Below are 22529 nucleotides of genomic sequence, written 5' to 3' on the forward strand. Positions count from 1 at the left end.
GCAAAGGCAAGATGGGGAGACACAGCGACAGCAGCCTCGCTCACACGGCCCCCGCCTCGCGGAGGCAGTTGAAGAGCTCAGCCTGGACACGTCAAAGGGAATTAAAGGCATTCCACACCAGAGTGTCAGACGTGGACTTAAGATGAGTTCAGTTCACTAGACGGGTGTCTGGGTGGCTCAGTCAGTTAAGCGTCCGACGTCCCGACGTCGGCTCAGGTCATGATCTCGTGGTTCGTGGGCTCAAGCTCCACATCGGGCTCTGTGCTGACAGCTCAGAGCCTGGAGCCTGCTTCGGATTCTGTGTCTCCCTCTCTCTCTGCTCCTCCTGCACTCATGCTCTGTCTCTGTCTCTCTCTCTCTCAAAAATAAATAAACATTTAAATAAATAAATAAATGCAAAAAAGAAAAAAAGAAAAAGAAAAAGAAAAAGAAAAAGGGGCGCCTGGGTGGCTCGGTCGGTTAAGCGTCCGACTTCAGCTCAGGTCATGATCTCACGATCCGTGAGTTCGAGCCCCGCGTCAGGCTCTGTGCTGACAGCTCAGAGCCTGGAGCCTGTTTCGGATTCTGTGTCTCCCTCTCTCTCTGCCCCTCCCCTGTTCATGCTCTGTCTCTCTCTGTCTCAAAAAAAATAAATAAACGTAAAAAATAAATAAATAAATAAATAAATAAATAAATGCATACATACATAAATAATAACAAAAGAGTTCACAACAACGAGGGCTCAGAGATGAGATGCTAAAATACCCAAACGACACTGAAAGGTGGTCCCAGACCTGGAAACAAAGACCCCAAAGTCTCTTGCACAAGGAACACACCATGGGCAAACGCAGGGAACAGAAGAGCCGTGGGCTGGTGACTGACGCTGCAGAGGAAACAATCACAGTGGTCCTTTTCATCGGCACGTAATCTACATACAATAACATGCCAAATATGTTTGGCAAGTGCAATATGTTAGAAATAAGCCCACCAACTCAATCAAAGGAGGGACGTGGAGACTCAGAGTACAATGAAGACAGGCTTTCATCAACGTTCTTGCAAGAGCAGGTGTCTGATGGACAGACACACTCAGGGTGGTTACAGCAGGCAATTTATCCCCTAGCCTTCAAGTCCCTCCCCTGGTTCCTCATTGGCTGAGCACTACAGAGGTAAGTCCCTCCCCTGATCCCTCATTGGCTGAGCACTACAGAGGTTCCGGCCTTCCCCGGAAGTCGCCTATGCCCATGTAAGGCAAGAAGTAGTCCGACTGGAACAAGCCTACATTCCTGAGGTGACGCAGACTTTCAGTCCTTCCTTTGTTCTTTGGCGCACGCTCATTGCAAAGCCCACAAAAATAAGCCCTCCAATCGGAGAAGGGAAGAAGAACCGGGAAGCGAAGTGTCTACCGTTTGGGACTCCATGGGGCGGGGTGGGGGAGGGGTCATGTATATTTCCAATAGGTTGTAGACCTACTGTTAACTAGACAGCACAGCTTTTATTTGGTATTGCTCAGAATGAATCCTCTCCCTTACTTCTCACACAATACACCCTTAGTCACCTACAATAGCATCAAAAACATTTCTGTCATCTCAATCAAGTCCCTTTTCCAGACAACTGCCACCCCCTCCATCAGTGGCAAACACTTTCCGACATTAGTCACCATAGAGGGCTACTGCCCGTGCTTGGATGTTACACGGATAACATGGAACATGATACATGGAATCCGACAGTCCGTGTGCTCTTGTGTCTGGTGTCTGGCTCACGTGTTTACTGACCCTCCCCCGTTCACGCTCTGTCTCTCTCTGTCTCAAAAATAAACGTTAAAAAGAAATTTTTAAAACAAACACCTGAAGGCTCTGGAAAGTGACCGAAGGAAAAGGTTTGGAGGGGAGTCTTCACTTGGAAGGAGAGACGAACACTAGGAGAGACTCCTGTTGCCTGCAGCGGTTAGTCTGAGGTCAGGTGCCCATCAGCGACATGCAGCTAAAAGCCAGTAAAAAATCCCCATCCCGCTGGTTTGAAGAAGGAGGTGAGCCACAGCCACGGGGGGGAATACCAGGAGAGAGAGATCCAGAAACAACAAGTCCTAAATTCCTCGGGCTGACCTACCAACTACTCGTGGGGTGGGGGGTGGGGTGGACTCCCAAGCCACCAAGATGACCCTGAAAGAGCCACGGGGAACTTGGTCACGCCGCCCACCACAGACGGGATGGAGCTTGAGCCGGAGTCCAGCCAAGCTGTAGTAAAGCAGAAGAATTAACCTTTTCCTGAAGACTGTAACACAAACAAACAGCATTCACTTATCAGAAGCATGGAGGTCAGAAGACGGTGACCTGGCACCTGTAAAGGGCTGAAAGAGAAAAACCTGCCGACCCAGAATACTCTGTGTGGTACGGCACTGTCCTCAAAGCAAAGATGCATCCAGGGGCTCCTGGGGGAGCTCAGTCAGTTGAGCATCTGACTCTTGATTTCAGCTCAGGTCGTGATCTCACGGTTCACGGGACGGGAGCCACACGGCGGGCTCTGCGCGACAGCACAGATCCTGCCTGGGATTCTCTTTGTCTCAAAATAAAGAAAGAAACTTAAAAAAAAAAAAAAGGTGTATTCAGATAGAGGCATAACAATGAGAACATATTGCCAGCAAACCTGTACTACGGGAACTGCTGAAGCAGGGAGCCTGGCTGGCTCAGTCGGTGGAGCGTGTGACTCTCGATCTCGGGGTCAGAGGCTCGAGCCCCATGTTGGCCGTGGAGCCTCCTTAAAAAATAATGCCGAAGGAAAATTTTCAGGCTGAAGGAACATGGCATGAGATTGAAATCTGAATACGTTGGGGGAGTGGGGGGGGAAGCACCAGAAATGGCAGGTACCTGGAGACGTAGAAAAGGACCATCTATAGTCTTAATTGCTTAAGAGTACATATGAGTCTTTTAAGCAAGAGTTATGACACCATAGTTTGGGTTCTGTAGCGTGTAGCGTATACGCGACAACAACAGGAGACGTGTCCTCTAGGACACGGAGGCAGTGAATGGGCACACGCAATTGCAGAGTGAAATGGTACAACACTAACTCGAAGCAAGTCGCGAAAAGTTCAGAATGGATCCTGCGATCCCCGGAACAGCACTCAAAAAAAAAAAAAAAAAAAAAAAAAAAAAGCAAAGAATTATGGCTAAAATGTCAATAGATAAATGCAATTAGGATTCTGTGATACCATTTATATAGAGGCAAAACTAACCTATAGTGAAAAAAAATCACGCCAGCGGTTGCCTCTGGGGACTGGGAGCAGGAATTGACTGGAAAAGGAAGTTTCCAGAGTGACACTGGTGGTCTATTTCAGTTGGGCTGCTGGGACACAGGAGTAGGCCTTCGTCAAACTCACTAAACGGTACGCTTCACCTCTCTACCATACGTAAGTTTTAATTTCAAAAAGACCTCTAGGTAAAGACTGAGCTCTAATTCATAGTATGCACACTTGAGTGTTTGAAGCGACAGATACTGAAATCTGCAATTTTTAATTGTTTAAATGTCTATTATTATTTTTTTGCTTTTCTTTTTTGTATTTTTTTTATTGTTTGTTTCCTTTTGAAAGAGAGAGAGACAGAATGTGGGAGGGGGAGAGGCAGAGAGAGAGGGAGACACAGAATCCGAAGCAGGCTCCAGGCCCCGAGCTGTCAGCACAGATCCTGACGTGGGGCTCGAACTCACGGACCGCGAGATCATGAGCTGAGCGGAAGTCGGACGCTCAACCGACTGAGCCAGCCAGGCGCCCCAAATGTTTATTTAGTTTTCAGAGAAAGAGAGAGAGAGAGAGAGAGAGAGAGAACGAACAGGGGAGGGGCAGAGACAGGGAGAGAGAGAATCCCAAGCAGGCTCGGAGCTGTCACTGCAGAGCCCGACAGAGGGCTCGATCTCACAAACTGTGAGATCATGACCTGAGCCCAAATCCAGAGTCGGATGCTTAACCCACTGAGCCACCCAGGTGCCTTTGCAAGTTATTATTTTTTTAATTAATTAATTAATTAATTAATTTTTAATGTTTATTTTTTTTTGAGAGAGAGAGAGAGAGAGAGAGAGAGAGTGTGTGTGTGTGTGTGTGTGTGTGTGTGTGTGAAAGGGGGAAGGGTAGAGAGAGGGAGACAGAGGATCTGAAGTGGGCTCTGTGCTAACAGCAGAGAGCCCGACACCGAGGCTCAAACCCACGAGCCATGAGATCGTGACCTGAGCCGAAGTCAGATGCTTGACAGACTGAGCCACCCAGGCTCCCCTCTGCAAGTTGTTTTTAAATGTAGAATAAAAACTTAAATGAACTGATGGATGGATGGAGGCATGGACAGGTGCATGGATGACATATGATAGCCGGGGAGCAGGGGTGCAAGAGCTCGGGGTCTGGGGGCCCCAAACTGACCAGGTTGGGCCACTGGCCGCTGAGAAAATCCAAAGGCAGAGAAATGAGTGGCAAGTGGAAAGAGAAAGTTACTTCTCTCGGCGAGGCCAGCACCGGGAAGAGCGGACTGGCGCGTCTCAAAGACTGTCTCCAGAGTGCCAGAAATAGTTCCAGGCCTATGAAAGCCAAGTATGGGGCAAAGGTGGCTGGGTCCGTGCGGGTGGGCAGGGAAGGCCAAGTCGGCCCCAGTCCCTGGAGTCAATGACAAGCAGGGTCTTGCTGGCTGGAGGCACCCCTTATTGAGGGCGTAGTTTCAGATCCCGTCAGGGGAAGTTTTCTCCTCAGGGTCTTCTGCCTGAGCCAGGAGACCAGCTGGAAAGAAGAACCCAACCAGAAAGTTTGAGGTCAAAACGGAGGCAGCTAAAGACCTTTTTCACTCTGTGAGCGGTAGAATCACGGCACAGGGTTCACAGTGGCATCTACGTGGTAGGTACGGGAGTGTTTGCTGTGTGATTCTTTAAAAATTTTTTTGTATGTTTCAACGTTTTTTTTAATTTTTTAAAATGTTTATTTATTATTGAGAGACAGAGAGACAGAGCATGAGCAGGGGAAGGACAGAGACAGGAGAAGACACAGAATCCGGGGCAGGCTCCAGGCTCTGAGCCATCAGCACAGAGCCCGACGCGGGGCTCGAACTCACAAACTGTGCGATCGTGACCTGAGCTGAAGTCGAACACTTAACCCACTGAGCCTCCCAGGCGCCCCTGATGTGGGGCTTAAATCCACCAACCACGAGACCATGACCTGAGCTGATGTCAGAGGCTTAACTGACTGAGCCCCCCAGGCGCCCCTGTATGTTTTAAGTTCAAAAAAATAAAATGTTGGAGGAAAAAAAACCTAGCACCTAGCTACGAGTCTTGAAAAACAGATTTGCAAGACCTTTACGGAGAAAATTACGAAGGTCTGTTGAAAGATTGAAGGACTGAGTAAACCGAGAGCTTTGCTCACGGGGTGGGATCTCCGATATCGACAAGCTATTTTTACCCCGGTTCTGATGAAACCTCCAGCAGGCTCCTCGGTGCCACGTGACAGAAGATTAAAGATGGAAATGCAGCAGGGCCAGGGCCAAGGGCAACCAGAACACTCTTAAAGAGTCGGGGGAGGACTTGTCACCAGATACCAAGACCCGTTTCTAGGCCTAGAATGAGTAAGACGGTGGTCGGCACCACAAGGACAGACCAGCCGGCCGATGTGCCGCGGGAGCATCAGGCAGGCCGACACCCCACAAGCGACCCCCTGCCCCCAGGCGGGATGCGTGTGACGTTCCTCAGGCTCTCCTGGCCGCCCAAGAAGAAAGGAAAGGGAAAAACCAAAGGCTGGCCGATAGACATCACAGTCATCATCAGTTCGTACGTGTCTGAATAAAGTACAAGGGCAATCTTTTCTTTTCAATGTTTATTTATTTTGAGGGAGAGAGAGAGAGAGCACGTGTGGGAGGGGCAGAGAGAAGGGGAGAGAATCCCAAGCAGGCTCCGCACTGTCAGTGCGGAACCCAACGCGGGGCTCGAACTCACTAACTGTGAGATCACAACCTGAGCTGAAGTCAGAAGCTTGACCGACCGAGCCACCCAGGCAGCCCCCCAAAAGGCAATCTTCTCAATAGCTTAACCTCCAGAAACCCATTGACTCAGTTTCCTGGAGCCCCAACATCACCCACCCTCTCCTCCGTAGGGATGTGGGGAACAAAGACAAGACGGAAATGCAAAAAACATTACATTTCTTTATAACCTGCAGCCTCCTGAGGCAAGCAGAGTAGAACATTCCTCCAGGAACTCCCTACTGTCTTCATGTTACTGACTTACTAGAGGAAAAACCACCTCAGGGTGACAACAGCCAGGCCTCAGTTACCCTAGGAGTCCTCTTTACCATGTGAAACTCCTTCTGGAGGCTTCCTTTTGCCTTGACCTCCCCCAACTCTGTAGTGTGTAACCAGTCACTCCTCACAACCCTAGGGCAGCTCCTCCCGCCCACGGGCCCCGCCCCTGTGCTTTGATGAAATCACCTTTAAGCACCAAAGACACAAGAATTCTTTCTCGGCTGTCGGCTCCAGACCCCCACCACGCCCAAACCGCATCAAATGCAACAGAATAGAGAGACCCTAACGGACCCGGCACAGAAGGACAGCTGCCAGCATGAGGCCGACGACAGTGCATGTCGGGGAGAAGAACTTTCCGGTAGGTTTTCAAACACGTGTTCACTAGGCGGTGCTCGGGTGATGGTTATCCACGGAAAGCCACATTAAATTGAGCCCTTCCGTGAAAAGCACACACAGGTCACTTTCGGTAGATGAATGACTCAAGTGTGAGGCAAAAACATTAAGTGTTTGGAAGATACCAAAACAGACTATCTTCATGATTTCAAAGCAGGGGGCGATCTCTTAAATTTGCCTACGCTGAAAGCGTTGAAGCGGCAACATAAAAACCGGAAGAAGGCGTTTTTAACGTGCGTCAGAGAAAAGCAGTAAGAGCAAAAGCATGTGACAGACTGCCAGAAACCCTAGAAGAAAAAGCCCAACAACCCAAAGCCGCAAGCCACCAACCGACCCAGACCAAACCCGGAAAAGTGCTCCCTGGCTGGGCCTCGCCCACCGTCTCAGCACACGGTGTCCTGGGTTTTTACGGGTCACTTAAACTCAAATGTGAACCTGTTTTGGGAGTCTCCGGGCACAAGGCCCTGTGGTAGGAGGTGACCCGGACAAAGGCGGAGAGATCGCAGCCTCTCGGCCCAGGAGCTCACACCGTAATGGGCAAGGCCAGTTGGAAATAGGGGCGGAAGGGCAGATGGAGCCGGAAGGACACAGCGCTAGAAAGGCGGGGCGGGGAGCAGCGGGCCTCAACCGCGGGAGGAAGAGACCAAGAAACCTTGCCGGGGAAGGGGCCCTTACCGGCACCACGAAGGGTGAGCCGACTTTAAATACGAGGCAGGATTAGGGAGAGATGAAAAACCAGAGCCGTGTGTGCTTGGTGGGTAGTGGGAGTCTCTCCAGAAGAGGAAACTGAGGCACGGGGACTCATTCGCCACCAGAGCCGTGGCCGATCCCTTTCCCAGCGGAAGACCCGCTAAGGCCGGCCGCAGCCTTGCAGGGAGACCTCCTGGAGCACCCCCCCTCCCCGCCCCGCCCATCAGTTCCGGATTTCTGCGTGATTCTTGGGCACCGCCACGAAGCGCAGCTTCCGGAGGAAAGGTGGCTTCTGCAGCATATGTTCGTCCCACAGGTACTCGGGGGACAGCACCTTGGTGGGCTTGTGGTAGAGCAGGTACCTGTTCAGGTGGCTCTCGTCGTGCCACACCGCCTCGATGCCGTGGGCCCGGTCGACCACCATGGCCCGGTGACAGGCCGACGTGAGCCGCAGAACCTCGGCCACCGACCCCCGAAAAAGCCTCCCGCGTAGTAAAAGTCGCCCTCGTCCCTGGGGATGTGCGCCTGGGACTGCGGCCGGCGCTCGTAGGTGAAGGCCGCGCGGGCCGCCCCGTAGAAGCCGGGGTGCAGGGTGCCGAAGAGCGGGGACAGGATCTCCACGCCCACGTGGTCGCGGAACCTCATGTCCACGTCCACGCACACCAGATAGTCCACCTCGTGGAGGAAGCGCTGCCGGGAGAAGTTGCTGATCATCTCCATGCGGTGCATGGACACGTCCTGCCAGCGCGAGTAGTTCCGGACCTCCAGGACCACCACCTGCCTCCCTTGCCCGAGGGGCACGCGGGGCACATCCCCCGGCCGGTCGGTGAACACGTAGTAGGTGACCTTGTGTCCCACCATGAAGTGCTTCTCCGCCGTCTGCAGGAACAGCTCCAGGAAGACCACGTATCTAAGACCAACAAGCACCCCAGGAGAGACGGTGGGTGTTAAACACAATCAAACAGCAGCAGAAAAACAGACTTAGGCAAAACCAGCTTATAATACCATGGCCATCCCTTGAGGACATCATGCTAAGTGAAATAAGCCGACTGCAAAAGACAATCTACTTGACGGAGGTGCCCAGAAGAGGCCAGTTCATAGGAACAGACAGCAGAAGGGTGGTTGCCAGAGGCTGGGGGAGGGGGGAATGGGGAGCTAGTGTTCAGTGGGCACAGAATTTCAGGTTTGCATCTGAAGACGGGTGGTGGGGATGGCTGCCCCACAATGTGAGCACTTAACACCACCGAAACGCACGCTCACAAATAGTCAGGATGCTCAATGTTCTGTGCGTTTTACCATGATTAAAAATCAAAAGATATGGGGCGCCTGAGTGGCTCAGTCGGTTGAGCGTCGCACTTCAGCTCAGGTCATGATCTCAGCTCGTGAGTTCGAGCCCCGCGCCGGGCTCTGTGCTGACGGGTCAGAGCCTGGAGCCTGCTTCCGATTCTGTGTCTTCCGATTCTGTGTCTAATATTTTAAATTTTAAGATATTAAAAATTGTTTTAATTGAAAGATAAAAATAAAACCATAGCCAATCTACTAGACTAGCTAAAGACCATGTATCTCAACTGGATAGGAAAAGGAGGCCTTCAGACTGCTTGGGTATTGAGCAGATAGTCTCAACCACAGGTATTTTCTTAGTCCACAAGGCTGGCAAAAGTTCAAATGATAGATAATGTCCAGACGATGGATTTCTCCAACCCACGACCCTCAAATGGTTCCTTGTCCTTAAGAAGAACTAAAAACGAATTCAGGACACTACAGTGGTCCTCCAGACCCTACAAGACCCGCCTCTGATGTGGTCTCCTTCTCCTCTTGTCCACCTTTTTGTCCGGGCAGGCTGGCTACTTGATGTTCCCGACACAGGCCAGGCATGCTCCTCTGGGCCCTCATACTGCCTGTTCCCTGGGGCTGGGGCCCTGTTCCCTGCAGTGCTCGCCCCCTATAATAGCTTCCATTCCTTGACCAATGCCCAGAACTGCATATGCCTCATAGGTCTCCCTGCTAGCATCAACGCAGATGCATGAGGCGGTGGGGAGAGAGGGGGGGGGATGCTGCAGGCTATGCCCTTGAACGGGCGTACATTTTACAATGTGGAAATTATAACCCAATAAGAAAGAGCAAATAGATACACAAATAAATATGAAGATACATCCCTCTCCACCCCTTACCCAGCCTTAGGTATTCTTTTAGAGCCCCTATCACCACCTTGACATACTTTGTATTTGTGTTTTACTTCTTCTCCCGTCTTTTCCATCTTTACGTGTTCTTTCCGTCTAGAACGTAGCTCCGTGAAAGTAGGCCTTTGTCTGCTTGGGAAACTACCTTACCCCTATTGTGCACACGTCATAACTGCTCAGTAAAGGTCTTTTTTAACAGATGAGTAAGCGAATACGTCGGTGTGGCTGAGAGTGCGGGAAGGCAGGCACTCTCATGTACCCCTGGGTCAAGTAACCATTTGTATAACCCTTTCGGAGGGCATAGGAGAAAATACACTCAAACTTTAAATGTGTATATTCTTCCCCCGATTCCACTGCCCGGACCCTATGCCGCAGATCTACTCGTATGTGAGTATACGGACCCAGGTATAAAAGATCGCCGGCGACTCACGCCATCAGATGCTGGTGAGGCAGGTAGAGCAGCCGGAGCTTCCGTGTATTGTGAGTGGGGGCGTGAAACCGGAAAAACGTGCGGAGTGGTTCTTTACAAAAGGAAAGCCGTCTCTCGCCTGAGACTGAGCGGTTCTACTCCTAGATGCTCAATGGAGAAAAGGTAGATTGCGTGTCTGCAAAAGGTCTGTCCAACATAATTCATAGTTACTTATAGTGTCCAAGCCCTGGAAACAGGAGCCCGTCAAGACGGAAAGTGCAGTAGGCAACTGTGGTGCGCCCATCCCACGGAACGCTAAGCAGCGAGAAAGGGCTACCGGTTCACGCAAAATCACGGCTAAATCTCAAAATCACGATTCTCAGAAAAGGCAGCACAAAGCAGGATGTGCTTTAGGGCTCCAGGAGGCAAACATAATCTTAGAGTAGAAAAGAATCAGGACAAGCGACGCCGCAGGAGAGGCTGTAGGGGGAGGGGTTGGCCGGAAAGGGGCACGACGGAACGTTCTGGGGGTGATGGGAACACTGTATACGTAGAAAGAATTTTGGTTACACGACGATATGTATTCGCCAAAACCCAGGGAATTCGTGTATGTACATTTTGCCTGGGAAGAAGAAAAACCATAAACACATCTCAAGCTCCAGTTAATGACATGCACAGAGAAGTATTTAGGGCGAATGTGCTGATGTCCCAGATTTACCTTCACACGTGGCAAAAGCAAGTATGAATGGATAGATGGACAGAAGGATGACCAGACGAGTAGATTACGGATCACGCAAGTACAATAAAATGTTAATTGTGAAGCTTATGGACTTATGGGAAACCATAAAAACAAATAATATATGCATGATGGGAATCCCAGAGGGAGGAGAGAAAGAGAAATGGGCAGGAAATACATTTACAACAATAATGGCTGAAAACTTCCCAAATGAGAGACCCGGACATCTGGATTCATGAGGCTCAAAGGACCCCAAATAGGTTGAATCTGAAAAGGGCTACGGAGAGATGCGTTATAATTAAGTTGTCAAAAGTCAAAGATAAGGAGGGTGCCTGGGTGGCTCAATGGGAAGAGCATGTGACGCTTGAAACTGTGCAGGCCACGAGACAGAGGGATGATCTAGTCAAAATGTTGAAAGACTACGACACCCAGCAAGGCTGATTTCCAGAAATGAAGGAGAGAGAAAGCGTTCCCAAACAAAAGCTAAGGGGGTTCGTCACCAGTAGAGCCACCTTACAAGAAATACTACAGGGCATCACGCTCTTCCAGCAGAAGGAAGAAGATGCCGACTAATATGATAAAAACATTAATATATTGATAAAATCCACTGGCCATGGTAAACATACAGTCAAGGTCAGATGTTGTAATGGCGGTACATAAATCACTTACAACTCTAAGAGTTAAAAAAACAAACATAAAAAATCCAACCATGAATACAGTAATCTGTTTATGTGAACAATATTTAAAAATATGTGAATTGTAGCACCAATCACCTAAAATGTGAGACAGAGAGAGAGAAGTAAAAGTATTGTTTATAGAAGCTATTGAAATTAAGTTGTTATCAGCGTAAAAGAGGTTGTTATAAACAGAAAATATTTTATGTAAGCCTTACTACCCGCAGAGGGAAAATCTGTAGTGGATACACTACCAGGAATAGTAAAGGAGTCAAAGCTACCGGTGAAAAGTCATCCAGCCACAAAAGAAGGCAGCAAGAGAGGAAGCAAGCAACAGAGAGTCCACGGAACAGTCAGAAAACAATGAACAAAATGGCAACAGGAAGTCCTGACCTCTCAAGAATTACTTGAGACCTCTCAAGAATCACCTTTGGTAAAAGGTAAAAGGATTCTCCACTCAAAAGATGTCGAATGGCTACATGGATTAAAAAAAAGTTTTTCAAAGATCCAACAATAGTCTGCCTAAAAGAGACCTACTCTAGCTTTAGAGACCAGACCAAGAGTGAAGGAATAGAAAAAGATATTTCAAGCAAACACTGACTGAAAGAAAGACGGGAAGATATATTTATATCACACAAAGTAGGCTTTAAGCTAAAAATGATCAAAGAAGACAAAGAAGGTTATTCTATAATGATAAAGGGGTCAATCCATTAAGAAGATATAACAATTGTAAACATTTATGCACCCAACAACATCAGAGCAGTTAAACACATAAAGCAAATACTAACATAACTAAAAGGAGAGATAAACAGCAATACGATATTGATGGCTGACTTTAATAAGCCACTCTCAAAAATGGATAGGTCACCTAGACAGAGAATCGGTAAGGGAGCAGCATATTTGAACAAGACTATAGACCAAATGGACCTAACAGACAACATAGAACATTCCATCTAATAGTGGCAGAACATATGTTCTTCTCAAGGGCACATGGAACATTTGTTAGGATATCCTAACAAGGATAGACCATATGTTAGGCCACAAAACAAATCTTAGCAAACTTAAGATTGAAATCATACAAAAGAAAATATTCAAATGGCCAACGGGTACATGAAAAGGTGCTTCACATTACTCATCGTCAGAGAAACACAAATCAAAACCATAATGAGGCATCCCTTCACACCCGTTAGAAGGCTCATCTCAGGAAGACAAGAGACACAAGTGCCCGAGAGCATGCGGAGAAAAGGGCACATTTGTGCACTGTAGGAAGATGGTAGGGAGGCCCCTGCAAAGTTAAAAACAGAATTACCCAGGGGCGCCTGGGTGGCTCGGTCGGTTAAGCGTCCGACTTCGGCTCAGGTCATGATCTCACGGTCCGTGAGTTCGAGCCCCGTGTCGGGCTCTGTGCCGACAGCTCAAAGCCTGGAGCCTGTTTCAGATTCTGTGTCTCCCTCTCTCTCTGCTCCTCCCGTTCATGCTCTGTCTCTCTCTGTCTCAAAAATAAATAAACGTTAAAAAAATTAAAAAAAAAAAAACCAGAACTACCCTACAATCCAGCAATCCCACTTCTGGAGATGTAGAAAGAGATAGATGATAGAGATGGGGGTAAAGATAGGAAATTAAATCAGTATCTTTTTTAATTTCTTAAAAAATGTTTTATTTCGTTTTTGAGAAAAAGAGCACAAGCTGGGGAGGGGAAGAGAGAACGGAGGACAGAGGATCCGAAGGGGGCTCTGCACTGACAGGCCCACAGCAGCAAGCCCAATGTGGGGCTCGAACTCACGAACTGTGAGATCATGACCTGAGCCAAAGTCAGACACTCAACTGACTGAGCCACACAGGCACCCCAATATCCTTTTTTAAGGTTTTTTTTAAGAGGGAGAGGGAGAGGAAGAGAGAGAAAGAGAGAGAGAGAGAGAGAGAGAGAGAGAACCCCAAGCAGGCTCCACACTCACACTCAGCTCAGAGCCTAATGAGGGGCTCCATCCCATGACCCTGGGACACTCACCAATCATTTTAGGTGATTGATGCTCAATGGACTGAGCCACCCAGGTGCCCCTAAATCAGTATCTTGAAGAGATACCTGCCCTCCCACGTTCACTGCAGCAGTATTTACAACAGCCTGGACAGAGAAACAACCCAAGTGTCCACCAACAGATGGCTGGATAAAGAAAGTGTGAGATATATATATATTACTCAGCAAGGAAGAAAAAGAAAGAAAGAAAGAAAGAAAGAAAGAAAGAAAGAAAGAAAGAAAGAAAAGAAGGAAGGAATCCTGCTATTTACAACAACACGGTTGACACTCGAAGCCATTATGTAAGTGAAATAAGTCAGAGAGAGACAGATGAGTACTGTGTGATCCCACTTATATGTGGAGTCTTTAAATAACAAAAACAAAAACAAAAAACCCCGAATCCATAGAAACAGACAATAAGTGGTTACCAGGGGCAAGAGGTGCAGGACTGGGGAAAGTGGTGAAGGTGCTCGAAAGGTACGGATTTCCAGACATAAAATAAATCGGCTGTGGGAACGGAGCGCACAGCATGGCCACTGCAGCTGACATACCGTATCGCATATTTGAAAGTTGCCGAGAGTAGGTCCTCCTGGGGTGATCGTTTCACGACACATACACACATCAGACGATTATGTTGTACACTTTACATCGAGATGATGTTACATACTGATTATATCCCAATAAAACCAGGCAAAGTGAGAAGGGGAAAAACAAGAACGTTAGTGGCGGAGTCCGGGTGGTGGGCAGACACACGTTCACTGTGACGTTTTCGCAACTCGGCCGCGCAAGTGAAAAGTTTCGCGATGCAAGGTTGTCTTCAAGGGTGCTGCCTGAGGCAGCTCTCCGGAACGGTCAGCTCAAGCGGGAAATGCAGTGGCTCTGGAGTAAGAGTGGGCAGCCGTTTGAAAGAATGAGGAAGGTCCGCGTGTGCCGACGTGCAAAGGCGCCCGACACGTGCCGGCAAAGGTGCCGGATGTGAAACACGAGCCGGTTTCCAAAGCAAACAAGCTAACCCCAAAGCCGTAAATGCAGCTTGGAGGCTTCGGGTCCGACTCCACCGCATAGTAAGCCTGCTCCGGCTAACTGGGACGCCAAGCCTCAGTCGGCCTCCCAGGGGAACGCATCGGGGCGGCCGAGCACCTGCTCCCGGGCTTGGGTCACAGGGTTGGTCCCGCTAAGTGGTCAGCAGTGGCTGCCAGGCCTCTGAATGGTTGATACGGTCACTTCTGGAGCAGACGACTCTCAGGTGTGGGGCTGCTATTTTGAGCAGGGGTGTGCCTGGTGGCCCGTGCAAATCCCACCAGGTTCACCTGCCCACAAAGCCACCCACGCCTCCCCCTCCCCCTGTGAGCACCCCATCCTGGCAAAGAGAGACACCTGGTGAGGAGTGCCCCCTACCTGGGGCTTGGCTTCCTGGTTTAGCCTGGGCACGTGTCCTTCTCCGCACGGCTGCCAAGATCTTACCTACCTATTTTTTTCTTTAAGTTTATTTATTTTGAGAGAGAGAGAGCAGGGGAGGGCCAGAGAGAGAGGGAGAGAGAGAATCCCAAGCAGGCTCCACACTATCAGGGCAGAGCCCAGCTCGGAGCTCAGACCCAGGTGCTGTGAGATCATGACCTGAGCCAAAGAGTCAGACACTTAACCGGCTGAGCCACCCAGGCGTCCCAGATCTCACTTACTTTCTGATGGCAAAAACGGTCAGTCCAACGGTGGTGTTTTCGAATTGTGCGTCCAGAATGGCAGAGTCAAAGACCCCGTCCCAGATGACAGGAGCAAACCAGGGGGTCATGACCAGCACGTCTGCCCTCCTAGAGGGAACAGGTCACAGTGCGTTAGAGCAGGGCATGGAAAGGTGGGCCAGGGAAGGAAGGACCAAAGGTCCACAGTCCGCGAGCAGCGCAGTTAGACGCAGCCGGGATTCCAGACTCCCAATCCAGTGCTCTCTGCCTCACAAGCTCCGCCCCTGAGCCCTGACCCTGCCATTCCCTCACTGCCCCGTGTGGAGTGTCTCCTGAGCACTGCCGAGTACTGGGTCCCACAGGACACTCCTTCTGGGAGGCCCCCAACCCCATTTCCGAGAAGGAGCTGCATCTCAGTGAGAGCAATAGCCAAGCCCTTTCCCAGCAATAGGGACTTGGCCGTAAGAAACATATATTCAGTCTTTGACCCCAGATCCTGACACGGGGCTCCTAAACCCCTTGGAACTTCCTGGGTGATAGGGACACCTTCTGTTTTAATGAGGTGACCCGGGGCGGGCTCCTGGATGGCTCGGGATGGGGACTGGCCACCGGAAAGACCACGCCGTGGTCAGAAGCGTGACACTGCAGCCCCAGCCCCCATCCTCCCGGCAGGTGCGTGTGTGAGGGAGCCTCCACCAGATCCTGACGACGGGGTCCGAGAGGGCACAGAGGCTCCCTGGCCTCCCCACGTCGCCCCCTGGGGACCTGTGCCCCTGGCTGCTCCCGCGCCCTTGGTGATACGCCGAGACTCTAGAGTAGACTGTCTTCTTGGGTTCTGGAGCCACTCTAGAAAGTCATGGAGCCCGAGGAGGGGCCGGTGGGAGCCCTGAGCTACAGCCGGTCAGTCAAAAGCACAGGTGACAACCTAGAACTTGCGACTGGCACGTGGGGGGCGGGGGGCGGCTGTGGGAGTGAGCCCCCGCCGTGGGGGCTGCTGACTGGGGGGAGCGGCGGCATCGTTCCCTGTGGGAAACCTACCTGTTTGCTGGGAGTAGGGGGTAACACGAGTTTTCTTCAGGGGCAAAGCTAGGCCTCCAGCCCCCTCCCATCTCGAGGGCTTCCCCTCCCCCCAGTGTCGCCCCACAGAACGTTCTCTGTCCCTTCTCCACCCTAGCCCGCACGGACACCTCTCTCCTCTCCTCCCATCCTGTCTCACGAGTGCCCGTTCACTCGTGGCTTCTCGGGACACGGCTCCAGGACCCACGAGAACAGGCTCACGCCAGCCCGTCCCTCCACATGGGCTGTGTCCAACAGAGATTTGTAATTTAAAATTGTTCTAGTAAGCACACAAAGGTAAAAGTGACCAGGTGAGGGGCGCCTGGGTGGCTCAGTCGGTTGAGCGTCCAACTTCAGCTCAGGTCATGATCTCATGGTTTGTGAGTTCGAGCCCCACGTCAGGCTCTGTGCTGATGGCTCAGAGCCTGGATCCTGCTTCTGATCCTGTGTCTCCCTCTGCCCCTCCCCCACTCATGCTCTGTCTCAGAAATGAACAAAAAAAAAAGTGACCAGGTAAAGTTACAATTAATCTGGTATATGTTGTTTAACCCGCAACGTCCAAAACACCATCCTTTCAATGCGTGATCGGTTTTTAAAATGAGAGACTTCGTATTTTTGAGATATTTTAAATGGAGTGCTTCGGACCTGGTGTGTGTGTGTGTGTGTGTGTGTGTGTGTGTGTGTCCGTCCTCCCCAGGGACAGCCCTCTCATTCCAGGGAGGTCATGTGTCAGGTTGTCACGGCCTCCGGGTGGCTCTAAGGACTCAAGGAGGCGTGGGTACTGGTGTCAGAAAAGACAGTGAGCACTCGCAGCTCTCCCGGCAGGGAGGTCGCCCGGCCTGGGCTCGGAACCCGACCGCGCCCTCGCCGGTCGCACAGCCTCAGGCAAGTACCTTCACTTCTCTGGGCCTCAGTTTCCCTGCTCGTAAAGCGAGGGCTGACCAGCGTGGCCTCAGGGCGACCTTCCTGTCTGAGGCCACAGGGACCGGCTGCCAGCGCCATCTGGGGCAGAACAGCCAGGCGGTGCGGGCTGAGGAGGCCGGGCGCCTGCACCGGGGGAACCCAGCCCGGACCTGTCCTGCGTCCCCAGGAAGAGATGAGAGAGGGTTCCGTGCCTTCTGTGGACACCCATGCTCCCCAGGCCCGGGAGTTGGAGGCGCCTTCCCTGGCACCCTCGCCCGGGACCAGACCCATTGGCAATGAGCCCAGCCCCCTCTCACGGCAAGAGAAGGAAAAGAAAAGGCTAGGACAGGTGGCAGTGAGGGCGAGGAGAACTCGAGGCGGGCCGGTGGCCACGGCAGGGATGTGCTAACTTACGCAGGCTGCAGGAGCTGGGCCTTGGGGTAAACCATCCTGCAGAGAAGACACGCGTCAGGGAGGAGGACGGTCGCATCCAGAAGCGTCTCGGAGCCAGGCAGTCTACGCCCACAGCCGCAAGGTGCCGTCCTCCCCGTCTAGATGGCCAGCTGTGCCAGGAGCACCACAGGACTGCCATCCTGCCTGCCCGCCCTCCTGCCTTCCTGCCTTCCTTCCTTCCTCCTTCCTTCTTTCCTCTCTCCTGCTCCCCCTCCTTCCCTCCTTCCTTTCTTCCTCTTGTCCACTAGTCACTTGTCCACTCACTAGACAGACAGCGGTCAAGTGTGCCCACCCAGCCCTGGGGACGCCACATGCTTCCCAGTGATAAACCGATGAGGCTAAAAGCCAAGCAGAGGAAAGGGGGTCACCCCTCAAGGTCTCTGGTAACTGCCAAGGCTCTAGACTCCCCACATCTCCTCCCTCTCTCTCCCTCCCTCCCTCTCTCTCTCTCTCTCCCTGTGTTGTAAGTCCTAACGTGGGTCTACCTCACAACTACGAAGGCCCACCCCCACCCCATCCAGCCCCCATGCCGTGCCCACCTCCATGCCCTCCCCGGGCCACATCATCCTCAGGTGTTAGCTGAGCTGAGGGCTGAGAAGCCGGGGCCGAGCGTGCCACGGGCATGACACTGAGCAGCCCCACGGCTGGAGGTCAAGTGGAAACCCCCTGTGACTCCCATCACCTAACGTCTCCTCCTGTTCTCCTGTGCCCCCATCACCCTCCTCTCCCCCATCACCCTCCTCTCCCCCGGGAATCAGGCCTTGGACTGGGTGGGGGTGAGGAAGGGGATGGGGAGGCACATGTTGACTTGCTCGGAAAGAGGCACAGAAACACCCGAAGAGGTGGTCCCCATACCTGGGGACTTCAGGGACTCTGCAGGTGTCCGGAGGGCAGTCCCTTTCACTGAGGGAGGGAAACAGAGAGCACTCAGCCCAGGGCCGGGTCCTGGGGGAAGCGCTCCCGTGCCGGCGGGCAGGTCTCCTCCAGGGCCGGCCACGTCACGGCCCCTGAGGAGAAAGTTCCCGTGTGATGCCGAGCCTGGGCCGGGGGAGCGGAGCGGGGGTCTGAAGCAGGGCCGAGAAACCCTGGACATGCTGACCGTGTCTGGGAGCATGGTGCACGGCTTCACCCGCAGGGCGTGACCGCGGCCTCGGGAGAAACTGCCCCCCCAACACACACACACACCTGGGAAGGAGGAGCAGAGACCAGGAGGCAGGAGCCGTGGCTGCCCCTGTGGGTCCTGGAATCCCCAGGAGAGCTCTGGCAAGGCCCCCCTCACCCTGTCAGCCCCGGGAGCCCCGCTCCCCGCCCCTCACCTGCACTGCTTTGTCTCCAGCAGCATTCCCTGCGGGACCACACGGCGGCCATCCTGGCTGAGGGAGGAAAGGTTCCATCGACTCACTTCGTGAAAAGTAGCGATTGCCAACAAAGAGCCGTGCCCTCGAGAGGGGGGCGCCCCAGGCCAGGATTAGGTGTGCATCCCCCCTCCCCACCGACCCCTGGGGACCCCCGCCAGGCCTGGGGGTGGGGGGAGGGGAGACAGGCTCCTGGATGGAGTTCAGTGGGGCCGACGAAGGCCAGTGTTTGTGAGGGAGGAGGAAGGAGCGGAAGTCACTACCTCGATGGCAGGCTCTCCTGTTGGCCCTGCAGGGGACGGCCCTCCGTGCTGCTGGAGAGAAAAGTGACACCAGCTGAGCCCACCATCCACCTGGCCATCCGACCAGCATGTGTGGGCCCCCAAGCTGGACGGAGAGAGAACTGGGGTCGGGCCACGCCCTGGGGGCTCGTGACGCGTCCCGGTTGGGAGCTGTCACCTTATCTGTTCACAGGTCGCCAGAGAGGCCAGCTCTGGAAGGAATGGGCTCTGAGAGGACACTGAGCCTCGACCTGTCTGGGCCCTGACGGGGTCAGAGGGCCCCCACCCCCGCTCGGCCCCGTCGAAGCGGCTGAAGGGACCCCGGAACCCATACCAGGCGCTATCCCTCCCAGAATCCCGGCCTTGCCGCACAGCCCGCTGGGCAGTGCGTGAACTCTGTAAACGTGTTCTCTCCAGCGCAAGCTAGAACTTTCTCTGCCTTGTCCTTTGTCAAGGTTTGAGAAAACACGGTGGAGGGAGGGACTCGGGAGTCACACTGGGAACCGAGGGTCTCCGGTTAGAAGTACCTCCAATTCAGTACATATGTATATTTCTATTTCTGCTCTAGATCTTTCCAGAAGGAACCGCCCTGAATCCAAAGACGCCGCCATTACCTTCGAGACTCTTCTATCTGCCTCCGTCCGGGAATCAGCCTGAAGACATTGCTGGGGGACAAACAAGAGTGTGAAACTGAGTCTTGGCCGGGCGGGAGGACCGACAGGATGGGGGTTCGAGGCTGAGACTTTAACACACACATTCTCACCCTTTTGGCCTCTGGCTCCTGAGAAAATGGACGTGGGGCCCGACCAGAGCCCTTCTGGCCCCATCCCCACTCCTGCTGGTCATCTGGACCATTGCGACGCAATCCCATCACCACGGTAACCAACAGCAGGGCCGAGGACCGCGGCATCCCGTTCACCTGAGGAGTCGTTTCTAGATGCAATTCCAGGCCCCTGCACAGTGCTGAGCACTTCGGAGGCGTGTGTATGTAGAAAGCTCTCTTTCCAACAAGCGCCCCAGGTGACCTGCGGACACTCTCAAGTCTGGAGTCATGCCTCCTTTCTATGTTCCTTTCTGCTTATTTCTCTCTCTCTCTCTTTTATTTTTCTTTAGAGATAGAGAGAGTGCATGAGTCAGGGAGAGGGGGGGGGGGGGGAGAGACAGAGAGAGAGACAGAGAGAGAGAATCCCAAGCAGGATCCACGCTCAGTGTGGAGCCTGATCCCACAACCCCCGCCCAGCTCATGACCTGAGCTAAAACGAAGAGTCAGACACTCAATCCACTGAGCCACCCAGGCGCCACCCCCTCTTCTATTTTCTTTTTTGTTTTGTTTTGTTTTGTTTTGTGAGAGAGAATGAGAGAGAGAGACCGATGTCAGCCTGCATCCAAATCACCTAGGGGGCCTATTAAAACACAGAAGGGAGCCGGGGGCGCCTGGGTGGCTCAGTCACTTAAGCACCGACTCTTGATTTCTGCTCAGGTCATGATCTCACGATTCGCGAGTTCGAGCCCCACGGTGGGCTCTGTGCTGACAGTGTGGAGCCTGCTTGAGATTCTCTCTCTCCTTTGCTGCCCCTCCTCTCTCTCTCAAAATAAATAAATATTTTAGAAGGAAGCTTAATGTAATAATCAGGTGGATCTTTTGGGTACTAAACATTTACCAGTCTAAAAAAATTAAAAAGGAATCCAAGGTGTGTCGAAATGAGGGAGAAAAGAAGAAAAAACAAGATCTAAACACGGGATAATGCAGAGGAAGGAGGCGCTGGATGAATAACCCAAAAGAACCATGGCATCTCGATGGAGAAAAGAGGCCAGACCCCAGACCCCAGACCCCAGACCCCTTGGGCTGCCACCCTGGGAACCTTGCTGTAACACACGTCGTGAACTTCAGTGAGTCCGAGCGGGGTGAGGGGCTTCAGAACTGGGACCCAGCGGGGAGCGGCAGGGCACGGGGACAGGTGTCTCCAAAAAGCTGAAGGCATGACACCGAAGGGGCCACACGCTCTCAGCGCTCCCTGGGGCCCTTACGCTACAAGGAAGAATATTCTCGTGCAGTTCAAGGGCACATTCTAAGAATCAGACATTGGGACAGGCCGCTCGCAGAGGACGGAGTTCTGCTGCCGTATAAAGTTCAGGTGGGGCCTTGATCACCTGCCGGACAGGCTGTGGAGCCAGCTCAGCCCCCTGACCCGCAGCAGGACACAGGCAAGCTCTGAAGTGGACACCAGGCCCCGGGAGGACAGCACAGCAATTCAGGAGGTCCCTGTGCTGGTCTACAACCCCCACGCGGTGGGCAGGGGCCACCTGGACGAGTACAACTGCCCCCACCAGCACTGTTCCATCGGTCGCTTTCCATTGTCGCTGACACCAGACTGGCCCTTCACAGCCCTGGCCAGTGTCCACCTCTGGCAGATCAAGGGGTGTCTTCGTCCTGGGAGATCCGGGAAAGCCCGTCCCCACTCTCGTGGCAGCCTATCACCTGTGTATTCCCCCTACCAGATCGGACACTGCTCAAGACAAGGAGCTGTCCCATTGACAGTGACATCCTGGCACGCGCGCGCACACACACACACACACGCGCGCGCGCACACACACCAACACCAGGCTCAGTAAACGCCTCTCCAGGGGAATGTGTTGACATGTCCGACAGAGTGAGGGCGCCGTTTTCCAGAGCACGCGCTGGCTGGACCCGCAGCCCTGAGATGAGATGCTGGCCCCAGGTCGACTCGCCCTCAGGGGCCCGGGAAGTGGGTTTGGAAGGGTTTGCGTCCTGGCCTTGCCACTTCCTACCTTATAACCCGCGTCTCACCTTAACCTCTGGAGCCTCACCTTCCTCGGGTGTGAAACGGGGACAATAATGCAGATCTTACAGGTTGTTGAGAGAATGTACAAGAATGTCCATCAAGCATTTCGCTCGGTGCCCAGCACAGGATACACATCCAGTAAGTGTGAACTCCTAACAGATTACTTTACGGAAGTCATCAGTGAAAACGCGTACAGCTCTCAAGGTTAACCACTACGTGAAAATGCCTTCCTGTGGTCTCGACTGCACATGTGAACATTCAGTTTCCACCTCAAAGTTGAGGCTAGAGGCAGTTTCACCAGTGCACTGAAAAGGATCCACTAGATTCTTTTTTTTTAAGGGAAGGCAATTTTACTAAGTTGGTTTGGAAACATAAACTTTACTGTTTGTTTTAAACAAATGAAAGGCAGTAAAAAAAAAAAAAAAAGGTGTTATCTGTTTTCGGTAAATGCATTTAAAGCACGGTGTGAGCTCTACGTAACCGGTGTTTCTAACAGGCTGTGAAACACTGCCTTTGGAAGCCATGGATCCTTTTCTGGTTAGCGGCCAAGCTGGACCGGGAACCCTGGCCTCCAAACTCCGTCCTCGACCTCCCTACCACCCAGATCCTCCCGCTCGATCCCTGGCTGTGACCTCCGCCTGAGATCCCGGAGGAGGCCCGGGAATGTCT

At 52.4% G+C, this 22529-nt stretch overlaps 1 protein-coding gene across 1 annotated transcript; it reads right to left on the bottom strand.

Annotated features, from left to right (window-relative positions):
- Window positions 1-7449: 7449 nt before the first annotated feature.
- On the bottom strand, window positions 7450-19852 carry LOC107181102 (histo-blood group ABO system transferase 1-like). Its single transcript, XM_042977136.1, is given in 9 exon segments — window positions 7450-7784; window positions 7787-8226; window positions 15009-15137; window positions 17382-17417; window positions 18276-18323; window positions 18737-18793; window positions 19039-19086; window positions 19671-19721; window positions 19820-19852. Coding segments are annotated over 6 exon segments (924 nt in total). The 5' UTR covers window positions 18763-18793; window positions 19039-19086; window positions 19671-19721; window positions 19820-19852; the 3' UTR covers window positions 7450-7539.
- Between the last annotated feature and the right edge of the window lie 2677 nt (window positions 19853-22529).

The sequence above is a fragment of the Panthera tigris genome (assembly GCF_018350195.1).
Source record: "Panthera tigris isolate Pti1 chromosome D4 unlocalized genomic scaffold, P.tigris_Pti1_mat1.1 chrD4_random_Un_scaffold_73, whole genome shotgun sequence".
Classification (NCBI taxonomy): domain Eukaryota; kingdom Metazoa; phylum Chordata; class Mammalia; order Carnivora; family Felidae; genus Panthera; species Panthera tigris.